Source organism: Phocoena phocoena, chromosome 2 (genome assembly GCF_963924675.1).
Source record: "Phocoena phocoena chromosome 2, mPhoPho1.1, whole genome shotgun sequence".
NCBI classification, from domain to species: Eukaryota; Metazoa; Chordata; class Mammalia; order Artiodactyla; family Phocoenidae; genus Phocoena; species Phocoena phocoena.
In genome coordinates this window covers 12309774-12334923 of record NC_089220.1, presented here as the reverse complement: position 1 = coordinate 12334923, position 25150 = coordinate 12309774, and the positions used below count along the sequence as shown (strand labels likewise).

At 39.0% G+C, this 25150-nt stretch overlaps 1 protein-coding gene across 2 annotated transcripts in view; it reads right to left on the bottom strand.

Annotated features, from left to right (window-relative positions):
• The window catches only part of PPP4R3A (protein phosphatase 4 regulatory subunit 3A), a 38544-nt gene extending 15734 nt beyond the window's left edge, over positions 1-22810 (bottom strand). Inside the window, exons 1-5 of one of the 2 annotated variants that reach the window (XM_065872456.1) lie at positions 22768-22810; positions 21989-22734; positions 9987-10042; positions 6629-6727; positions 2054-2671 (exon numbers count right to left, since the gene is read on the bottom strand). In XM_065872456.1, the coding sequence (XP_065728528.1) occupies positions 2054-2671; positions 6629-6727; positions 9987-10042; positions 21989-22130 (915 nt within the window). In that variant the 5' untranslated portion in view covers positions 22131-22734; positions 22768-22810. Of the gene's footprint in view, positions 1-2053; positions 2672-6628; positions 6728-9986; positions 10043-21988; positions 22735-22767 lie in introns of those variants that run through there. The other variant, XM_065872457.1, reaches the window with a different exon arrangement.
• Positions 22811-25150: the final 2340 nt, after the last annotated feature.

Here is a 25150-nt window from a genome sequence, read left to right as displayed (position 1 = left end):
TGGAAATCAAATGATTAAAAAAGATTCTCTGAACTGCTGTGAAGTACAGAGAATTAAGAAGGTTCAACAGTATTACAAAGAATCAGTCAACAGTAAGGGTTACGACTGTACAAGGTGAGTAAGAACCTGCTTTAATTACTCCTTGTCAAAAAATGTGTAAAACTCACCTTCCTTCATAGCAGCACTTTCAATATAAATGCTCAGCATCAAGAGAAACAGAAAGACCTACAGCATTGGCAGCCTGCATTTTACAGAGCGTATTGTAGGGAAACAAAGACTTAACAACTTGAAATTATTCATACTTAATGAGTAAAACTGGCATTTTACAGGTCTGAAGACCAAGAAAACAAAGAAATGACAAATCCCTGTGTAACAAAATGAGAACCATGTGGAGCTGAAGAAAGGGACCAGCAGTGCTTAGGACTATCCAAGGAGACCAGGAATCAGAACTAGACCAGAACAGAGGATCTATTAGGTAGCTAGCAAAAACTAGTTCCTTAGCAAAGAACAAATGAAAATTGGTACCAGAACACCCTTCTTCTTCCATTATCAATCACAATACACTATGTCAAGGAATACTGTTGTACTTACCAGACTGTATTGCCTATGTTATTTGTCTGTCTTAAATGAATGGAAAACATGTCAAATTAATCAACGTGAACTGGACTTATCACTAGCTTCAGGAAAGCAGTTTTGGTAAAATTGACTTTTCTATCTAAATTCATATATATATACACACACACACACACATATATATATATATATATATATATATTAAGGTGATAAAACCAGGGTCACTGAAAATACAGCAATTTTCTAAAAAGGAATAGACAAAAATTAAATTTACTGTTTTACTCATAACATGTGCTACCAAGCAGCTCTTACTGACATTTATTTGCCTCTTTTTTTTAAATTCAAATCCAGGTTTCAAATAATTATTTTATTTGTAGATCTGAGGTAAGGTCTTACAATAGCTTTCAAATCATATCACACAGCTGTTGTTGTTACATCTTGAGCATAAAGAAACAAAACACACAGGAAGTGTGCAACTCACAAATCTTTGCACTATGCAAACTTATATTTCAACTGGACTAGACTAATTCATGCACCATGGGATAAATTACTGAGAGATTCTCTGACTTTGGGGGTGTTACAAACGCAGATTACCAGCCAGCTCAGACATTTGGATTGTGTGCAGCCAGCTCAGACATTTGGATTGTGTGCTATGTGCAGAATCCAGGATGCATCCTAGGCAGTTCTGATGCAAGCACCCTAACACACCACACCCGAGAGACTGGGCATACTATAAAAAGAAAATCTGGAGTTTAATAGGCAATTATTAATAGATACTTTAAAATAATACTCAGGAGTCTTGTATCATGTTCAATGCTTTATAGGCATGCATCTGATCTAATCTTCAGATGACCTTATAGGGTAGGTACTAATATCACCAACCTTAAGATCAGGAAGCTGAAGCTTTAAGAGATTAAGAAAGTTGCCCAAGCCACATAGCTATTAAGTGACAGGCAGAGCTGAAACTCATACTCAAGCCTAACCTCCCCACACTCTCATCCATTACAAAAGCATGCCTTTTGGTAGGGAGACATGCAGCTATAACTTGCCAACATCTGCTGTACCTCTAATAAATAATTACCTGGGAGTTGTATAAATGCTATAGAATTTGTATTCTATATTTAATGACATATTTCTTGGCTTCTCTTTTATTTTTTTTTCATCTTCCAATCTATTCTGTTCTATGCATAACTGATAGATTAATATTCCTAAAATTCCACACTCAAGTGTTTCATTAAGATCCTTTTCCTATTTCTTCAAGCTAGATTTTTTTTTTAAAATTACATTTATCACCCCTAATCCAACACAACCTTCTGGTCCCACAGTATTATATATTATAATCTCTTGTAATATCACCAAAATACATACCTTTAGACAAAAATTAAAAATTCAATGTGTGCCTAAAAGGAACAGAAAATTATTTCTGCTGAAGGCAATCAGTATCTTTTTAAGTAGGAAAAAAAAGAATGATCTAACTCACCTGTAACATACCAACAATTTCTACCTTATTGAAAAAGATAAAAGAGTGAAGTGTTGATAACATATTTTCTTCAAAGACTGAAGGGGTAGGCAGAACCATGTCTTGTATATACTGAACTCGGTATGTCTGATGAATTTTTTGTTTCAGCTCAGGATCTGATATGGGAATCACTTCTTTAAATTTGGCTGTTTTTGTTAGAAATTCCCTATGTTTTCGTGGTTGTGATAAAGCAGGATCATATTCTAAGCATCCAATGACGTCCATTATACATTCCTCAGAGAACATAACTTCAAAAAGAGCAGTTCGATTCAAGAGGAAGATGCCTTTGATAATTTCATACAAGTGGTGCAGTCCTTCAATATTTTCCAAATCCTCACACACATGAAAAAGCTCTAAGAGCTTTTTAATGTAACCCTCATTTTCCAGTGCTAGTGCAAGTTTTTCACGACGCAGGGGGGAAGGTAAAGATGATGCCACAAGTTCTGCAATTTCCTCAAGGCGACTTAATTCACAAGATGGCAATTCTAAACCTGGCGATGACATATCATCAAAACGCTCCTCTTCAGACTCATCTACAAGGTCCTGAGTGATGTCCACTGATGGGTCCTTTCCTTGAACCTAGTAAACAAGATTTATGATAGCTGACAAAGTATAATCAAAGCAAATCTAAATGGTATTCTTAGATACAAGAGATGTTATAAGAAAACTATTAATGGTAATTTTCAAGTTTAAGACTAGACAAACTTTAAGTCTTCAAACTTGACACCGGTGCTTTGTGACCACCTAGAGGGGTGGGATAGGTAGGGTGGGAGCGAGATGCAAGAGGGAGGGGATATGGGGATATATGTATAGCTGATTCACTTTGTGATACAGCAGAAACTAACACACCATTGTAAAGCAATTTATATTCCAATAAAGATGTTAAAAAAAAAACAAAGCTCGACACAACTGCCTACTTTTCTAAACACATTTCTACACATTTCTACAAATAACATACACTTTCGATTTTAAGGAAGGAAGTTCAAAGTTCAGAAATGGAATAAGCTTTCTTGTAAGTACAAGGTTTACCAGCAACGGAAACATTCTAAAGATGCACTAAAGTAATTGTGACTGTGACTTACAGTGCCCTGCAGACGCATAACATATAGAGTGGTAAAACATCCACTCACATTTTATATCCATGGCCCTCTTTTCCAACAGACCAGGGCAAATCTCAGAAACACCCCTAGCACTATGCTCTGGTAGAGCCACAAAACTCTTCAAAGTTTAAGTAAAATTCAAACAAATGCTGTGACCATAGAAAATATATATACTTGTAAGCAATAAGAAAAATATTAGTTAATTTAGAAACCAAGGGCCAAGAGCATTTACAAATTGGCTTTGGACCAAAGTAGGTCACTGATTTGGTATGAAAATGTTGGTTGGTAGCCCAAAATGATGATTAAGAAAAACTGAGCGGGAAACAAGTGCACCCACACAAAAATAAAACCACATAAAAAGTAACTGCAACCTATGTGTAGCAGAGCTATCCCCTAGGAATACCTGCTTAAAGTTAAGTAACCAAACCATGGAAGTTCTCCTTTCTACACACCCAAACCTATACCTCTCATGATCCCCTAGAAGCTCTAAAGTTTGTCATAAACCCCAACTGTATGTCAGTGTAGGGGCTCTAATTATAAAAAGATAACTTATACGTCTTCACAATTAAATACATTTTAAGGTAAAAGAAAATTTTTACAAAAGGTCAAAGACGTATTTTGGAATGAAATGAGTTTTGCTATCCTGGCCCTGTAATTTGAGACACTGCCACTAAACCAGCCCAAAAGGCCAAGACGAAAGGCAAAGGGATGGAAAACTTAGGCCTTACATGAAATGACCAACAAACTTAAACTGCTTAGCATGGTTAAGAGATGTTGATGGATGCTAGAAGGGAAGAAGTCCTGGACTGAGTCTAGAAAAATGCTGCAAGGCAATACCGTCTTGACCTTAACCCAGTGGACAGCACCACTAAAAGGAGGCTAGGCACATTCACAGCTTTTACCTGGCATGGTCTCGAGTTGGCCCTGGATTTTTTTAAATTACGTAAGATCTCATCAGAGCTTTAGACTCCTAGTATTCAAGCTATGGCTCTACCTACAGAAAAATGGTAGGGGTTTGTTACAAAACCAATGATAAGGGATGAGAGCCCTTATTATAATGAAAAATGCCATCTCCTGGAATTAATTTGCAAATACGAAGGCTGAACAGGTAATCAAAAAGACCTGTGTTTAGGAATTTGATCTTCTCAGGGAAACATGGTGAAACTGTAATAATCTGACAAATATGTTTCAGTCTTACTTTCAGAAGAGGAGCAATAGAAGGATGAAAATTTAAAAAGGAAAGTAGACTAAGCTAGAAGAGAGAGCTTTCCTTATGAGAAAGGATAAATCTCAGAAGTCAATCTGGACAGATATGAAGCAAATGAGAATGTGAAGATCATAAAGATATAAAAAGGAAAAAGAGATGCACCCAGACATAACTGCTATCAAGGAGAGTACTAGATAATGTGGAGATTTTTTAGTTGTTTCTAGATCAAAAAATGATGAGTTCAAGAAATAGAGAAACATAAGATCTCAGAGAACAAAATACAGTAAATTCCCTAAAATAAGCCAGGATACAGAATAAATTGAGAAGTACAATCGGGATCATAAGAGTCATTGAGAAATGACATCTTGAACATAAACTATGTAAAAGTTGGGAGGGGAAGATCAGAAAGGAACAACAAAGTAGGCAGTGATTCCCAGGAAAGTTACTGTAGAGCAAAGTATACAATATACAAGTACTACTACTTGTGCCCCAAGAGAAAATGACGGAAAAATTTATGGTGTTACAGACTAAGGAGAAGCATAATAAAGTCCCAACAATTTTAAAGGAGAGCCAGGCATGACGGTTAACAGATTGAGTCCAGGTCTGAGTTAAATACTGACCCAATAAGACTGTGTCCAGGGTGGGACTGTTCATCTTAGAAAGGTGAAAGAGAACAAGATTTTTCTTAGTAACAGGTGCTTTCAGCACCACCCTGAGCTCATTAATCTCTTCTCTTTCTATGGAAGAACTCCACATGACAAAAATCTAGAGGAACATGCTGTAAAAACAACTGTATGAGACAGAAAGCAAAGAAAACATGAAGAAAGCATAAAAACAAATGTTAGCTTTTCACATGTTAAGAGAAGGAAAGGGACAGCTTAACGGGCAGGTTAATTTATGAAAAACACAGCTAAGTAGAATTATATAGCAGAAATAAATTCTACAAGTTAAGGAGAAACTGTGCCTCAAGAGCACTGTGGCTTCTCCTAAGGCAGCGGCTCTTAAACTTCAGGGTGCATCAGAATCACCTGAAGCAGGCGTTGACAAATGAGCCAAACCTGGACCACCACTTGTTTTTATAAATAAAATTTTACTGGAAGAGAACGATGTGCATTTATTTATGTGTTATCTATGGCTACTTTCACAGTACAACAGCAGAACAGAATAGCTGTTAAACTGTATGGTCCACAAACCCTAAAATATTTACCATCTTGCCCTTTACAGAGAAAATCTGACCTAGAGGGCTTGTTAAAATAGAATTCCTGGTACCTACTCATAGTTTCTGATTCAGTAGATCTGGGATGGGGGTCTCAGAATTTGCATTTCTATCAGATCCCAGGTCATGCTCATCCTGCTGGTCTGAGGACCACACCTTGAGACCCAATGAATTAAAGAATCTCCTGAAAGTTATTTATTCTCCAGATAAAATAAACATGAAGATAGAGAAAGCATCCTTAGGATGTAATGGTCTAAATAAGTCCATAACAAGAACCAGTGGCTTTAGCCATCAGAGCACATAAAAAATGACCATTCTCAAAAGACTGTGGAGATTTTATCACTAGACTGAGGTACTAGAACCACTAGGGAATTCCAGAATCAATTGAGAACATGCATGATGACATTGAAGAGATAGTCAAGAGCCATAAGAAGTTACTGAACAAGGGGTAACACAATCAGGCTTGCATTTTTAAAAAGATCACTCCAGCTGTGGTACAGATTTGGGAATGAAAGCAATAAACCAGGCAAGCAATGATGGTGGCTTAGTAAACTAATAGCAATGAAAATGAAGATAAGTGAATGCATTTAAGACTTACAATTGAGGGACTGAATGGATACAGAAGATGAAGGAAGGATAAACACATTTCTGGCTTCAGCAACTGGGTGGCATTTACTGAGATGAGAGAGATAGCTAGGAGAATGAACAAATCTCGGTGAGATTACGTTCAGTCTTAAGACTATTAAATTTGAGATGCTAGTTAGCACTCATGGAGGAGCTCTCAAAGGCAGCTGGATATAAAACTCTGGAGTTCAGAAAAGGTCTGGGCTGGGTAGATTAATGTCAATAAACTGTACTTTCCTATTAATCAAGCTTTTTCACAGACAGCAGTGAATTTAGAAGATCTATATGAAATGTGTCTCTATTTAAAATTTGGGGCATTAGCATAAAGCACAGCAAAAAACAAAATGCTTAAAAAGAAAGCATGTTGATTTTCTGATTTTTAAAATTACCTGACATATTTTCTCCCAAATTTCATCACATCCAGCTTTTTCTTGAAAGCTAAGGGCCAAGTCATAATTTTCTGCTTCAGACCACACAATCAAAGTGTCCTTGAGAGAAAAGAAGTCTGAATGATTAACATATATTATCACAAACTACTTCAAAGTATAAGGCAAATGAACAAAGCAATAGGGAATTGAGAACAGTACTCATTTTTACTTTTTGTAACACTGATGTCAGTAATTTCCAATGCCTTTTTGCACTTCACTTTATCCAATCTATAAAATGAAAACATTCTCCTTAAGGAGAAGTTGATCCAATATATGAAAAGCACTACAAATTGAGCACATAATCTAAATATATCAAAAGATACAAACTAAACATTATATCAATCCTTTGCTTGCACATTAAGTTACATTTTATGCTCTAGTCAAAATGCTCAAAGAGGAAGTCCTGAGTATTCAGTAGCAAGGGCGTGTCAGGAGGATGTGATTAATAAACATAGCTGCTCCTCCTCCTCTCTAACTTTCAGTATCGGGTGTTCTTTACCTGGGGCACTTGAGGCCCATGACGCCCTTGAAATTATTGGCTAAATTTGTAACGTGAGCATTTACCTGGATAGAGGTTTTGTAACTTTGACCAAAGTTCAAGAAGCAAGATGCTCCTACCACCTACCACCCTTTTATTCATTTCATACCAATTTTTGTTTTTTTAATGATAGTTTAATAAACAGTTCAACAGTTTTTACTAAGATGTAATCTCAGCAAGACACTACAATTATAATACCAAGACCACTTTATATTTCCTGTAGTACAAATAGTCTGTATTCTACAATATGCATGGTATATTTATAGGGTCTAAGGTATCTTTTTGAAATTACTGACTATAAATAAACACATACACTGTTTCACAGCAATTAACCATTTCAAAAAAGAGCCTTCCAGAGGGATCTATGAATCATATTAAGAATTTCTGAATGGCACTAGGGAGAGTTACATTTGAAAACGAAGCCTAATGTAACAGCTACCATGTAGCCTTTTTCAAACTGGTCCAAAGAGACGAATTAGGAGTAGAAATTAGATGTGAACACAATATAAAGAAAAATAATTTAATCTAATAAGTAACTGAAAGGAGCCAAGCCAAGGCTGGCTGAGCATCTATTGAAATGATAGAAGTTCCTGTATTGAGGAGGAAACATGACTATATTTTAAGGTATCTTAAAAGATCTATGTAATTTCTAATACTTTTCAGTACCTCGTAAGGACACCGCTTATTGTACACAAATGGATCCCATGTTTAAAAATCTGTCTGCTAAATTGCATATTTACTCTGTTCAGTCAATTATTTAACTGTCAATCATGAGACCAATAGTCTCTTACTGAACAAAAGTGATGCCCGCCAGAAGTAAATAAACAATCCTCTGATTAGGCTGTGCAGCATTACTAAGAGGATAAATCCGCAAATCTTACTCAGAATTCTAAAAAAGAGCTCAAAGACCCCTTTTTATTATCTTCAAGAACTTCAAGAGATCATAGATTCCAGGCAAGCAATCTGTTCCAGTGACTGAGCAGCTGTTTCAGCTCAAAATAATTTACATGAACACTGTAAGATCAACATGTCAGAAATTAGTCCGTTGGCCTCAGTTTCATCTTTAAATAAATGGGATCATACTGTTTTGAAAACCAGTAATAAGGTAAGATCTATTGGAAGAAGTCTAAAACCACTATCACATTAGTAATAAGTTTAAGACAATTGTAAGCAACTACTCTGTTACAATGTATATTTTTTTTTTTTTTTTTTTGCGGTTCGCGGGCCTCTCACTGTTGTGGCCTCTCCTGTTGCGGAGCACAGGCTCCGGACGCACAGGCTCAGCGGCCATGGCTCACGGGCCCAGCCGCTCCGCGGCACATGGGATCTTCCCAGACCGGGGAACGAACCCGTGTTCCCTGCATCGGCAGGCGGACTCTCAACCACTGCGCCACCAGGGAAGCCCTACAATGTATATTTAGAATCATTTGGAGGCTTAAATCAGGGCACAGATAGAAATACGCTCTTAATTATCCATTTGACAAATTCATAAGTTTGAAAATTTTTAGGAATTACTCTTCTGTTTTCCTTGAAGAGCCTAATTTTCACCAAATCATCCTGCTTGCTTATCATCCAACAGCCTATAGGTTAAGACATATAGATTTGTTCATTCATCCTCAAAATAGACTTGATCTTTTCTTTTTCTTAGGATGTGCTTTTACTCTTCAGCTGACTGAAAACTCAAAATGTTAATTTACGTATAGAATATCAAAACCAAATAATACTCTAGTCTCCAGCCATTGCAATCTAACCTGAGAGTTTTCTTAAGAACACCAAATGCAACAAAGTGTATTTAACAGACCACTGAACCATCAAGAAAATATTTCATATTGTACCAATACCTGTTGGACAAATAAATCACCATTATATAAATTTAGGAGTAAATATCCGATTTCCTATGCACTATCTGTGTGACCTCAAGCAAGCCACAATCTTTAAGCATCATCTTATGTGCAAAATAAAACTAACTTGCCTCTAGTAGTATTTTAATGGTCAATGATGAAGCAAAGCACTTTATAATTTATTTATAAAGTTATTTATATATTTATAAAGTTATATAAATGTGTTGGTAGTGTATTTTACTTTATTTTATATATGCATCTTCAGGGCAGTGAGGGAACTGATACTGATTTCATTGGCTTTGTAAAGCACTCAGTATTATCTACATGGGTATATTCTGAATAAATACCAATTTTGATGACAGTGCTTGCAAGTATTAAGTGAGAGATTTACTTTCAGATATCTCTTGCGTCAGAAGGGTACAAGAAAGAGAGTGTACTCGAATTGAAAGTTCTTAAAAAACTTACATCATTATAAGGTCCCACTCAGGCTATATAAGAAATCAGATTCGTATTTATACTGAGCTGCTGTATAGAGATATGAATGTTCCTCCTGCACTAGCATTTACAACAGTGAAGGAAGGAGTTTCTATCATTTAGTTGTGTTAGTAGCTGATTATTCCATCAGTGGTCACTTTTTAAATTCTCTTTAGGTAGAAACAAGAAAACTGTGTCGTTTTAGGTTTTAACTTTTGAGAATAAGGCTCAGTTAGTCAAATATCTAGAACTTAGCTTAACTTGAGGCAAGTTTTTCTTTTTTTAATTTAAAATGATTGCTTTATACATACAGAGATTGGTAGAACTGGATTTTAGAATTAGACTGGCAAAGCATCTTATAATCTACTCCAAAATTTTCATTGTAAGGAATCAGATGGCAAATTTTCATTTAATCACCAAATTGAGAGGATAATATGCAAGATAAAGAACATCTTCAAAATTTTACCTGTTGTTTCTGGTATGCAGTATTAGGATTTATTTTGGACTCTAAAAGTAGAGAACCTAGGAAAGAGGAAAAAAAACAAACACATTCCATTATGTAACAGTAAAGCAGCAAAATTATATTCCCTTACATACACACACATTTCCTTTTTTGAAGGATTGATGCACATACAACTTCAGTTGAGGAAATATTATTTTAAAACAATACAAATTTAAATATAATATAGCCTGTAACCTAAGAAATGCTTGCTTTATACATGTTTACTTTTAACAAAACAGACACGATCATCTAAAGAGTGAGCACTAGATGGTAAGAGAAATCTAACAACTCCTGGGCAGCAGAAGGTAGTGAAACAGCACAGTGTGAAGCCAGATGATCTGGGATTAAATCTCTAATATACAGTATTATTTAGAGAAATAACTTAAAACATGCAAATAAGCATTATAAATAAAATCTGGTCTCTCTCAAGACTGAAAATAAGAATTCACTGGTAAAAGTCTGAACACATCAAGGATATGATCCATTGCCCAAGTACATCCCCACATTATGATTCACCTTCAGAAAGTCTTATATTTCTGTTTAATACAGAAATCACACTTCTCCATCTTCAAATTATCAATTTACTTCTCAGAATAAGCTAATTTGCACATTTCTGTTTTTCCCCGGCAGTATTGTAAGACTCAAGGTATTAGAAAATAACTACTGCTTTGTGGCAAAGAGCAAAATAAAAAAAAAAAAAATTTATTTAAGTATAGTTGATTTACAATGTTGTGTTAAATTTCTACTGTACAACCAAGTGACTCAGTTATACATATATATATATATATATATATATATATATATATATATATATATACACACACACACACACACATTTTTCATATTCTTTTCCATTATGGTTTAATCACAGGATACTGAATATAGTTCCCTGTGCTATACAGTAGGACCTTGTTGTTTATCCATTTTGTATGTAATAGTTCGTACCTGCTAACCCCAAACTCCCAATCCATTCCCTCCCCTACCCTGTCTCCCCCTTGGCAACCACAAGTCTGTTCTCTATATCTGTTAGTCTGTTTGTTTTATAGATAAGTTCATTTGTGTCATATTTTAGATTCCACATATAAGTGATATCATATGGTATTTGTCTTTCTCTGTCGGACTTACTTCACTTAGTATGATAATCTCTAGGTCAATCCATGTTGCTGCAAGTGGCATTGTTTCACTCTTTTTTTTTTACAGCTGAGTAGTATTCCATTGCATACAGGTACCACATCTTTATACATTCACCTGTCAATGGACAGGTTGTTTCCATGTCTTGGCTATTGTAAACAGTGCTGCTATGCACACTGGGGGGCATGTATCCTTTCAAATTAGTTTTCTCCAGCTATTGCAGGATCATATAGCAACTCTGTTTTTAGTTTTTTAAGGAACCTCCATACTGTCTTCCATAGTGGCTGTATCAATTTACATTCCCACCAACAGTGCAGGAGGGTTCCCTTTTCTCCACACCCTCTCCAGCATTTGTTATTTGTAGACTTTTTAATCATGCCCATTCTGACTGCTGTGAGGTGGTACCTCACTGTAGTTTTTATTTGCATTTCTCTAATAATTAGCAATGTTGAGCATCTTTTCATGTGCCTGTTGGCCATCTGTATGTCTCTACAATGAGCAAATTTTAAGACTAAATGTATACCTCTCCCCTCCTCAACCAATTCCAGTTTAAAGCCAAGTTCTGACCCAAAATACTTGAGAAAAAGCATTTTCTCTGCAGCTGTCTCTCATCCAAAGCTTTCAACTCTTCTCATATTACATTTAACAGTTGCTTTATCCATTCCAAATAGTGGCTAGACACTTGAGAAAAGGGCACTCTTAACATTTCCAAATTTGACTAGTTTTGCCTTTACGTTAAAATTTGTTTACTAAGTTTATGATACTGCCCCGTGTTAGTAATTTACTGATCATTCACTACCATGTGCTGGTAATGATGCTCAGTGATATTGAATATATATAGTAAAATACCAGCATTTGCCAAGCTGCAGTGACTTAATTTGCAAACACCTTGTGCACAAGAAAGCTTCCCACTTTACTTGAATCTTTCCAGTGTATAGCACAGGTGAACTGCTTAATCCAAAATCTGTCTCTTACCCTTTCTGTACTTAAGGTAACTAAACAGTCTCCCTATTTTCTCCTCCTGTACTCCCAACACCCCATTTCTTTAAGCTCTTTTCTTTTTACTATTTTTGGCTCACTGAGGTTCAGACAAATATTCTCACATTCTGGAGGAAGCCTGATGACTCTTCTTCCCATTTTTCCAACTTTTGCCACAATAATCAAAATAAATTTTCCAGTGCCCCTTAATTTTCTTTATGCACAATCATCGAATTTTTATTTCGGTAATTACTAAGCTGTCTAGTGATATATTTACCAGAAGAAAAAGCAGCAAGCAAATGAACTCAATGTCTAGAGTCCCTTAAAAGTATTAAAATTTCCAACTATCTCTGTAAATATTTTGTTTAATTATTTGTAAATAATTATTGTAAATAATTTGTTTAATTACTAAAACAAAAATTGCACCCTATTATTTCCCAATGAAATCATAAAGTATGTCAAGTACATTATGGATCAAACTTTTAAAAGATGAGTCATGGCATATAATCATATTCAAAACATGTTTCTATGAGAAAATACATTCCAAAAACCCTACTTTGAAATATATCATGTCCTCAAAAAACAATCAATCCGCAGAAAACTACATAAATAATAGAGTGAAACAAATGGATTACTTTATAACATATTTCAGAAGATGCAAGAGATCTAATGTCATAGAACCAAACTAAGTAAGTAATGCCACCTTAAAAGTCAAACTGCACAAAAGCACAAAGGAAAAACATCAGACATCATTGATAAATGATGCTAACTGGACATAATCAAAATTAAAAACAAAAATAAAAAATTCTACAAACAATACCATTAAGAATGTGAAAAGAACCCACAGAATGTGCAAAATTATTTGGAAATCATGTATCTGATAAGGGACTTACATCCAGAACTCTTACAACTCAATAATAAAAAGATAACCCAATTTAAAAATGGGCAATGGATCCGAATAGATATTTCTCCAAAAAAGATATACAAATGGAAAATAAACATGAAAAGAAGCTCACCGCCTTTAGTCATTAGGGAAATGCGAACCAAAACCACAAAAAGATAACCATTTTACACCAGCTAGGAAGCCTATAATCAAAGACACACAATGACGTGAGCTGGCAACCATGTGGAGAAATTGGAACCCTCATACATTTTTCTTGTAGGTATATAAAAAGACATCTACTTTGGAAAAATTTGGCAGTTCCTCAAAAAGAGAGAGTTACGGGCAATTCCACTCCTAGGTACATACAAGAGAAATGAAAACATCTGCCCACACAAATTTGTGTACACACAGCAAAAAAGTGGAAACAATCCAAATGTCCAAAAACTGATGAACGGGTAAATAAAATGAAATACTATTCGGCTATACAAAGATATGAAGTTCTGATCCATGCTGTAACTGAACCTTGAAAACATAAGTTAAAGAAGCCAGTTACAAAGAACCACATGTTTTAGGACTGCATTTATATGAATGGTCCAGAATTTGCAAATTTAGAGGATTTGTAGATTAGTGGCTGTTTAGGACTGCGAGGAAGGGGGAACAAATGGGTAGTGATTGCTAATGGGTACACGATTTCTTTTAGAGGACAAAATGGTCTCTCATTGTGGTGATGGTTGCATAACCCTGTGAATATACTAGACAATACGGAACTATATACACTTTGAATGAGATGGCATGTGAATTCTGTTAAAAAAAAGCTAAAGTGTAAATATTCATACAATGGAATACCATACAGCAATGTTAATGCATGAACCAAATATATGTAAATGCAAAAATGTGTATGAATCTTACAAACATAAATGAAAGAAGCCTCAGACAAAAGTATATACCATAAGTCCATTTACATGAAGTTCAAAAAGTGGCAAAAATTAATCTATGGTGTTAGAAGTTAGGTTGTTGAGGGGAAGGGGATAGATAGTGACTGAAGAGAGACATGAAGCAGGTTTCCGGAGTGCTGGTTATGTTGTTTCTTCATCTTTGTGCTGGTTATTTTGTGAAAAATTCATCAAGCTGAATCCTTATGATTTGTGTACCTTTTTGATGTATTATACTTTAAAAGTTTTTTTTTTTTTTTTTTAAGTTTAAGAGAAGGGGTAAAATGACACACAGCATGGGGCTGGAGCTATCACTTCAAGTTGTGATTTCAAGAAACACACACCTGGGACTTCCCTGGTGATGCAGTGGTTAAGAATCTGCCCGTCAATGCAGGTGATACAGGTTCAATTCCTGGCCCGGGAAGATCCCACATGCTGCAGAGCAACTAAGCCCGTGCGCCACAACTACTGAGCCTGCACTCTAGAGCCCATGCTCTGCAACAAGAGAAGCCACGGCAATGAGAAGCACGCGCACTCCAACGAAGACCCAACACAGCCAAAAATAAATAATTTAAAAATAAAACAAAAAAACCCACACACCTGACTTGGCAACTGCTAAAACAAAACACCAACACCAACTATTATTTTTTGAGTACAAGTTTTTTTGCCTTTTTTTTTTGCATTTGTTTCAAAACTCGGTAGTGTTTAAGTGTTAGGATGACTAGAAAGGAAAAATCAATCACAAATTCAAAGTATGAAGTGTTCCCTTCTGAAATGCTGGCTAAAACAAGAATAAGCACATACTAGAAGCTTCTGGTAAGTTTTTCTTTTTCCTGTGCCATTCAAGATGTCAGGGGGAAGCATCTCTCCTGAAACCATTTCAGCCATATCCAATGGTTTTAGTCTTAAGATATAACTTTAGGAAGTCCAGCTCTGGTCCCCAAATACCATGTTCCCCAAGATGTCAGTAGGCTGTAGAGGCTGGAATATGGGAAACAGCCTTTTAACTGGGGGGCTAAGTAAGAAAATAATGAAAATACACATTTCTAGTTTTATTCCTAGTCCATCTATTAGGTTCCCCACTCCCATCTCATAGTTTCTACTGAATAAAGTTATAAGCACTTATCCAATCAACTGAAAAAGATCCAGCTGAGTGTTAATATGCATTTACACAATCCTTCCCCCCAACAAGTTTATTTGTTATCAATTGCTACAGCTACAGTACTGGGAGCTGTAGTTCCATCCCAGTAATAAGTGGGTATGGAAGGGGATGTAGAGTTCAACTGTAGGTGTGAGGCATTTATCATGGTAGCAGAGATAACAAGGGGAGAAATGAGGAAAATGTTCCTCAATAGGAGACCTTAAATGACATCAAGGGAGTTAAAGTTCTCATTAAGGGGAACACAATGCTTTTGATAATGGGTAGATCCAGTATATCTTAGTAGCTGAAACACATACGTAAAACAGCCCCCCACCCCAATTTATTTGAGGAACACATTCATCCTATCCAATGAAATAGATGCCTTTATCCTCCAAGAGGAATTCATTCTCACCCCCACCCCCCACCATGACACCATCTCCTCACACGTCTGAGAAAGACACTCACACAGACAAGAGAAAGACAAGCCTACATAGCAAACCCCAATATCAAGACTTGAGAAAGGCCTTCCCACTTCCCACCTGAATGACTGGGAAGGAAATATGGAAACACAAAAATCGAGAGATTGACGTAGCTAAGGGGAATGCATCAATACATGTAATTAAGTTTGTCACTGCAGAATCTATCATTCAGACCACTAGCAAAATCAGCCACGCTCAGGTGAACTAAAGAATACTCCTGCACAGCAAATGCTTGTCAGAGTCCATCCCCAAGATTCTGACAGGCGTGCAAGGCCATATTTGCACATATACTTCTTCAAAAAATAAAGAGGGTCCTTAATTCTCATTTACTATTACCCAAACTGAACATCAGCACAACCTTTTTGGAAGGTCATTTGCCTTTATCTACAAAGCTTCTAAACACATACTACTCTTTGGTCCAACAATCCTAGGAAATTATCCTACACCCTCATACAGGTGCCAAGTATATGAATACAAATGTCATTAGCAGTGTTTGTAAAGGCAAAAAAAACCTAGAAACAATATATGAGCCAGCTGGAGAGTGTGGGGATCTCAAGAGGCCTAGAAAAATCAAAACTATTTTCATAATATTACTAAGAGATTATTTGCCATTTTCATTCTGATTTTTCTCACAGTGTCTACACTGATAGTGCAACAGACTGAATGCAGAAGCAGAAAAGAACACTTAAAAAAAAATGGAACCAGACATTATAAAGAGATTTGTAAAACTGTAAAACAGTGACATTCTTGTCACTGAATTCTTGCTTTAGAAAAGATTTTTGAAGTCTTATTTTAATTTCTAATATGCTAAATATCAATAGATATTTTTTATTTAAACATAAACAAAAGCTATCAGGGATCCTCAATTTTAGTACTATAAAGGTATCCTGAGGGAAAAAAATCTGAGAAATGTTACTCTATGCCACCAACACTGTACTGTGTGAATTCAATATATACAGTGGAATACTATGCTAGTTTTAGATGAGATAGATCTGTATATCCTGACACAAACAGAGGCCCCAAATATACTGATAACAAGGAGATCTGTACACTCAGGAAATGGGGGGACAATGGTAAAGAAGGGGAAATGCTACTCATAACATCACCAAGACAACTACAGGTAAAGCTGTCATAGACTGATAGCAAGAAAAAGTGACCATAAAACAAACAGTACAATTATGAGTATAAACAATTAGGTCATTATAAATGTTCCCTCCCTACTTCACATCTTGGTTCCTCTTGAACTTTTCTAGTATCCTGCTGCAACCCCCCAATACACCCCTATCAAAACAAAACAAACACCTCCAGGGATAGGGGGAGGGTAGTTAGTACACGCAGAATGAAGTCTCATCTGAAGAGTTGAAATCAGAGAACTTAAAACTAGTGTCCGTAGTACAGATCCAGCCAGCAGACAGCTTGTTTGATTCCTAGTTCTAACAAACATACTCAAACACTAAATTCATGCAAATCTTTTATAATGGAAAGATTTTACATTGGAAAAAAAAAAAAAGGTCTAGATTTCTGGCTGGGTACAGGAAAAAAAGACCCCAGAACTATCCAATCAAAGAATCAATGCACCAAGATTTATGGTTAGAAAAAAATAATACCTCTTAGGGTTGCTTTTGAGTATTAACTGAACTTTTATATTAAAGTGCCTACCCCAGAACCTATCACATAACCAGCACTCAATACTTTTCTTTAACAGCATGATCAGAATATCATTTCCCTGGCATCACTATAATCTTGAATAGTAGAAAAATTAGTACTGATAACAATGATCCAGAAACACATTACAAATAAAAGGCTAACCAACACAGGCTCATTAGACTGCCTAAGAAAAACCTTCTAATATATAGTATTTAGGAAATATTCCATGAAAATTGTTGAGATTTTTTAATCTTGTTACACAGTTAACTTAGCTGGAAAATTCACTTGTTCAGAAGATAGCAATTCCCTTCACTGGAGAAATGATAATACTATAGTTTCTATAATTTTATGGCTTTATTTTCAATACCAACCAATCAATCAGATTCGGGTAATATGGGAGTATCTGGTTTGCGGTTAAGAAACTTAGATCCTGACCTTAGTTCAGATCTGTATAAATACTTAAGGATTTCAGAATGAAGAGCTTCCAGGTCTGCTGCTCTTAAGCAAGCAGTTCAATCTTACTGGCAATATACTGGCTTTTCCAGTATATTGAGATTATCAACGGTCAAAGCTAAGGGCAAGAGCTTAGGTACTATGCTTCCTTAGGAGAAAGAAAACACCATCAAAATGAATTAATGGAAGTCCAAAATCTCATGATGATAGGAGACTAGTGTATGTTCCAAACCTATAGCAGGTCTGTGTTCCAGGTCCCTCCCTCCCAATTTTGTGGACAACAGATTACACATGGCATTTAAAACCTAAAATGAAGGCCTGGGAAAAAAAAAACTTGGTAGCATTATGTTAAAAGGTCCCACCCCTGTGTCAAGCCTTCAGTACACTCCAACCCCATCAGGTATACCCAGTGTAGCCAATGGCCCTCGAACTTTCAAAAGCTATCACACGCAACAGATGAAAAATAAGGGTTTGGTTATCCTAAGCCTATTAATTTTCCACAAAGTAGGTCTACACAGGAGAAAAAAAGCACATTTATATCAACTTTTCAAAGTGAAATATTTCTCCCAGTACTGACACTGGGTTCTTCTTGGTAGCTAAATTTGGAGTGCTTACTATATGCAAGATTATATACTACTTACTGATTTATAAGAATAACATAAAAAATGCTGATGCTATTTGTTTATTTCTCACCACCGCAGCCAAAACAAAACAAAACAGACTCTCCTACCCAAACTGTTGACCTCCTTTTCTATTTATAGTAGGAGTAGAGGCAGATCTACCTACAACCAAGTTCTATTAAGAGGAAGAAGCACAGAATTCCAGTTTTTACCATTAGCTAGCAGCACTACCTTGAACAAAACATTTCCCCATGTCTCATTTCTTCATGCCTCAAATAACAGTGAAAATGAAATCTTTTTAACTTTGACTAGACAAGTCAGAATTAAAACCATTATGAAACGTAAAAAATAGTTTATAAAACTTAAGGTGAAAACCAAATATAAAAACACTATTCTTTTTTTTTTTTTGCAGTACGCAGGCCTCTCACTGTTGTGGCCTCTCCCGTTGCGGAGCACAGGCTCTGGACGCGCAGGCTCAGCGGCCATGGCTCACAGGCCTAGCTGCTCCACGGCATGTGGGATCTTCCCGGACCGGGGCACGAACCCATGTCCCCTGCATCGGCAGGTGGACTCTCAACCACTGCGCCACCAGGGAAGCCCCAAGAACACTATTCTTGATGATTGGCAAAGTAATCCAGAATAAAGAATATAGACATGATTTTATGTTCAAAGACATCCTTCAGTGTGTGGAGAAATTCCAATTTCTTTACATTATCAATTCTAAAATTGGCAGGTGGAGATGGTAAAAATAATAATGGAGGAAACAAATAGAATGATTTGAACATAAAGTGAGAGAATAAGTAAAGGATGACATCATTACCCTTACTTCACCAACCTAACAGGGACAGCATAAACTGGGAGAAGAAAAAAAACAATTCTAAGTAATCTTTATTGGAGGATGGAACTTTGCAGGTACATGGCTATGAGGTAATGAGGTAATCTACCTTCGTTTTTAAAAAAAGATATGTTCCTACAACGTATCTGCCAGTAGGAACCTACTGAATAAGGATGCAATCCAGAAAATGGGCTCAGTAACTTAGTGGGACATCTCTCCTCCAAGGCTAGGAGAGCTACAGATTTGCGATGCACTCAGCTCCAGAGGGGAAGGGCACACTTACCCAGACAGCTATGCCCTGTAACAGGGAAGACACAAATACTTCCATTCAGAAATTTCGTTCCTGATTTTCAGATAAGTGTATATGCTCCTCTAACAAGATAAATGACTCATTTTATGGAAAACCAGAAACAACTTTCCATTTTGCCCATCGCAATAAAAGAAAATTCTCAATTATCCTGTAATGGAAAATGAGGGAAGCACCCAATAATGGATAATCCAAGCTAGCAGCCAATACAAAACTCCCACATGTGGCTTGGAGATAAACTATAATTTTAAATATCTTTAGGCTAAAAATTGTTTTCACTTTCTTTGAAATGAACCTTGAATCTAAGTATAAAGCAGCAAATACAAGTAGACAATAATATGGGGGTTTAAAAACACACTATTAACAGTTAATGATGTTAATTAAATAATTCATAATACTAGTTTCAAGTCATAGTCTAGAAGTCTAGAATCCCTGACACCTCTCCCCCACCTCAGTTCGAACACTGATCTTCCTTGCTTTTTAACCTAGCTATGTGATTTTAAGTTATTTAGCTTCTTTGAGCCTCAGTTTCCTGATCTATAAATATGGCTAATAACAGTACCTACACCAAGAGGACACCAGAGGATACAAGTGAAGAATCTCCGGCACACAGCAGACACTCAATAAATTTTGACTATTATTCCTATTTGGAGTTTTCCTGTTAGGAAAAAAACCCCCCATAAATCGTCAAATTAAAGATTATTTACAAAGTATTTTACAAGTATCCTGGAATTTTCTAAGCCTACTCTTTGGATTTAGTTTTCCTAACAACTTATAAATTTAACAAGGGGACAGTCAGTTTATTTCAGCTCTTTCCCTATTAGATAAAAATAGAAAAAACCCGGATTCCTATATTATTGTGTTAGAAGAGTATGATTCCCTATGACAATATGACGTTAAGACTTAATGCTTAAAAATACTTTAAACAAAGGACTTTGTATAATGAGTCCAATTAAACACGTGATGTGAAGCTATGTCTTATTTCAAATCATTATGAGGTTTCAAAGAATTCATCTCACATCTACACATGATTAACTGAACCTATAAAGCCTATACTTTCCAACTCACTATGTAAAAAGTTTTCCAAACAAGCAAAAACATATAAGTTAGAATAGTTGGTTACTATATGATAGTCATACAGAAAAGTACACTAACACTTCACATTCAAACTTGTATTTTAAGAGACAAATAATATAGGCCTCAGAAAAATTTACCCAATGTGTTCAAAACCCTTTAAATGCCTCCAAGGAAAAATAATTTTTCTCCAGTTTTAAGTTATTTTGGGGAGGCTTATAAAGTAATCTGTGGGCAATACACTCCAAGTTACCATTTTTCTTTCAATTCAAATTGAAAAGCAATGTCCCTACAGTCTTCAATTACAGAATGGTGAGTCTTATTTGTTTTCCGTGGAACTGGAGTTCTGGGTAGGAAGTCCAATTAAAGCTCCTTGAAATGAGTTTGTAATAATTTAGATACAGACCTACAATCGTAATAAACTCAGTTAGCTACCATAAAATTATAGGCTATCGTTACAAGGCAGATTTTCAAATTCAGAAGGAACTATTTTGAAAAAAGTTTTACCTGATGTGAACATTTTAAGGGAAATTCATGGTACGCCACCGGAGGAAGTGGTAATCCCTAAACTGCATTAAGTCTTTAAAAATGTGAAACACTTATCTTCAATCAACGTGGTCTCTGAACTTGAAGGGCTGTTTCAAAATATGTGAAACACATGCATCCCTAGGGCAGATTCGAAAGGTTTTAAAGGCTTCTGCCAACTTCTCCCCACCTGTTAGCTGAACCAAATTATGAATATACATTTAAGCAACAGATAAAATGCTCAGATAAAATGATTCCAAACTTGCAGGGTGTCTACCCAGTGAAACTACACACAAAGTTCTGCATTTCTAATGAAAAAGACAACTAACGCTGCGGGAACACAAATCTCTCTTCTCACGGCAAAGAAGCACTTCCTCTGCCGAGCGCAGAGTTGCCAGATCCAGAACCAGGGTTGCCAACCTGCAACAGGATCGGAAAGATGCAGCAATGATACGTTAAAAAACAAAAAAAAAAAGAAGAAAAGCACAACAAAATGTTTATGCTCCAAAAAGTTAAACAGCTAAGAACTTTCTCAGCTCCGAGAAAAGTTTCATGGCTGCTTTACAGACGCTTGAACTAAGGCAGAAGATCGGTTTGATCAGTAGCTTTCTCAAGGTCACTCTTGTGCAAAGTAACTGAACGGTCCGGGCGCCCGCTCCCAGGCCCCCGACCTCTGCACACGCCCCGGCGGCACCGCTCAGACGCGCCTGGCTCCGCCCGTGCCCGCACAAGTGCGACGGGGCACTCAGAGAAAGAAACACTTGGAGCGCTCTCCGGGCAGCTCCGGGAGCACAGGGGGGCCGGGGGCCCGTCCTTCCCCGAGGCGGCGGCCGCCGCGGCCTAAGCCACCGCCTCCGTCCCCTCCGTCTTCTCAGGCAGAGGACCGCTAGCCCCACAGGACCGGGCAGGTGGCCCAGGGGCGCGGGCGAGGCGAGGGTCCCGCCGCGAGGGGTTCACTCACCGTCACTCTCGGCCCTGACAAGCAGGGACATGCCCTTCAGCCGCTCCACGTAGCCGGACGACACATGCCCGGTGCCCCGGTCGTCCCACTGCCGGTCCTCGTTGAGTGTGTAAACCTTCACCCGCCGCCGGGTGTCGGTCATCGTGCCGCCCGGGGGCCGGGGCAAAGGCCCCGCCGGAGTCGCCCGGGAAGGGGGTCCGGGGAAGGCGGGAGCCGAGGCGAGAGGACGCCCACGAGCGGAGGGCTCCCCGGCCTCACTGCCTCCGCTGGCCGCCCCGGGGCCGCGCTGCCGCCCTCATGGCCCGCCGCCGGGCCTGAGCTCTGGCCCCCGCCTTTCCTCGCCTCCGGCTCCTCGGCGCTATTGTCCAGGCCCGGCGAGGCCGGCCGCCCCGAGGGGGCCGCGCAGCGCTTCGCAGCCTCCCGCCCCGCCGCGCTAGGAACTCGCGGCGCCGTTCACTGCCCTGCTCCCGCCTCCGCCATGATCTCCGTGAAGCTGCTTCCCGCGCCGCCGCCGCCGCCGCCGCCTCCTCAGGCCGCCGCCGCCATGTTTTCCTTCCTTATACCTGGCCCTGCCACCGCAGCCGGGGACTGCGCTCCGCTCCCCTGCTTCAAATGTCCGAAGCCGACCGGCGGCTGGTCCCGCTGCAGCTGCCACCACTACGCGGGAGACTCCGAGAGCCCCCTGGCGCACGAGCGCTCTTGGCTACTGGGAGTCCCTCTCCCTCCGCCGCTGCCGCCGCCGCCGCCTCTTCCGCTGCCGCCGCCGCCTCTTCCGTCGCCTCTTCCGTCTTCCTCACAGAGCCAAAGCCGCCGCCATCTTGGTTCGCTCCTCAATAGCGGCGCGCGGGGCCACCCCGGTAGCAGCTGCAGGGGCGGCCCATTAGCCCCACCATTTAAAGAGACAGGAGGGAAGCCGCGAGCCTCGCAGCGGCGGAGGCTTCGGACGGAGGCGGTAGGCGGGCGTCGGGTTGCCGAACTGGCGGGAGCGCAGGGAGTGGAGGACGCGGAACGCTGGTCGCGCCGGTGACGGACCGAGGCTCCCTCCCGCTCCCTGCACGGTACTGTCGTGCGAGCACGGGGCGTGTGTACGTCCGTCGCTCCCTGTGTTCGTCATCAGCCCCGTTCGGGATTCGAAAGGGGCGTGGAGCCCGCCTCCGGCTGCTGAGCCCTGAGCTGGTCACTGCGCGCCGGGCGCTTGGCGTCTCCGGCTGTGGGTCCGCCCGCCGCCTACCCGGGTGGCTTGCTGTCCAGCCGCCGCTCCCTGCAGGCGTCGGGCGGCATCGGCCTGGGGCTTTCCCGCGGCGCGCCCGCCTCCGCGAGTGTGCTGTTCGAGCCGCCTTTGGGGCTGGACTGGGCACCCGGAGCGCGGAGGTCGGTGGCGCCGGAGCCTCGCAGACTCAGGCCTTTCTTCTTTGGGAAGAAATTGAGAAGTTTTCGGGAAAGACCGCAGGTTTGGCCGCAGGTCCTGGGAGCTGCCATAGGGCACGCACCGAGATGGGAGTCTGGAAACTTGGCACAGTTTTCTATTTCTGAGCGTGGTACCAAGCCTGAAGTGACGAATCTAAAACCTCTCCTTAAAATAGCTGCTACCTCTTTTTCCTCCAGAATTGTTATTTTCTACCTCTTCCTGTTGCAGAAAGAACTTGAGGGGCTTACAAAAACCAACGGGGTACTGTATAAATTCTCAACGTTCACTGTTAATCTTCACAAAGGAATGTCGTTCCCATTCCTATCACACAAATGATAGCCACCATTTGGGGGGCTTTTACTCTTTGCCACGCTGTCTAGGTCATTGCTGGCCACTGGAAATAAAATGTGAGCCGCGTATGTAATTTTACATTTATGGTAGCCGCTTCTTTAAAATGTTTGAAGAAACTGCTGAAATTTGTTTTTATAATGTATTTTGTTGTCTTAAGAAAAAAATGTTGCCTGCCGTTCCACTTCTACAAGATTCCAGCCATTAGCCACTGCAGTGGCTCACGGACAGTGCACCCTGAGGGGAATTCAGGAAGGAGAAAAACAGGAAGCATTCTGTACTTTGGATAAACTGGCCCCTGGAAAAGTAAGAAACATAGCTAAGGAAAAATTTCAGTGACCCCGAGATTCTAACATCTTCCCAAACGTAGAAAAGCACTAAAATCATTGAGATGTCTGTTCTTTGTGATTAGCAGTAACCTTTTCATGCTTGACTACAAATGTTTTTCACAGCAAAAAAGTTCGTATATATTCCTGGCTCCTCCCTGACCTCTATGGAGCGGTTCCTCAGAGCTATCCGAGAGGCTGTCTCCTAGGCTATAGCCCTCAGTAAGGTCCCAGAACAGAACTTAACTCACAACTTTTACATTTTGCCTCTTTATTTCAGTTGACAGTTTAATGCGATATCTTCAATATAAAATGAATGAGATATTTTGAATTACTTTTTTTCATACTAAATTCAAACTGTGATGTGTATTTTACCTTTAGTGTAAATTTCTATTTGGATGCTGAATTTTCATTGGAAATACCTGATGCGTATTTAGGTTTCACTAAATTTACACTTGAAAAAGTAGATTCACATATTACCTTTTTTCCAAAAATATACTTACCTTTTTTCCAAAAATAAATCGACTATTTTTAAACTTTAATTAAAATTAAGTAAGGTTTAAAATTCAGTTCCTCAGTCCCACTAGCCACATTTCCAGGCCTTAGTACTGAAACCGAGCAGGACCCTATGGGGCTCCTGGGCACAGAAGCCTTTCTGTGTCCCCCGTTCCTTGTTTGTAAGGAACAGACCCCAGCTTCTATGATCTTCCCTGAGTCCCAAAGGGCAGATTCAAACAGTTGCTAATCAGGGAAGGGAGGGGATGCAGAGACAAGGGAAGAACAGCCAAGAACGAATAGTGCAGCCTTGGGGCAGGATCCTGGTTCTTCAAGGGATGCACATAACAATATCTTTAAGCTCTTTATAGATCTAAAACCCCTAACAAATGGAAGATGTCAGGATTCTTCATTCCACAGAAGACCACCTGAGGCCAGATTAAAGGAACCAGAAAAGCTCATCAAGAGATTACCTGAGACCAGATGAAAGGAGTGCAGTTCCTGCACACACCCTAATCTTATCAGCAACCCCATCTTTGAACCATTGCTATAAAACTCCTCACCAAATCCTCCCGGGTTGGGACA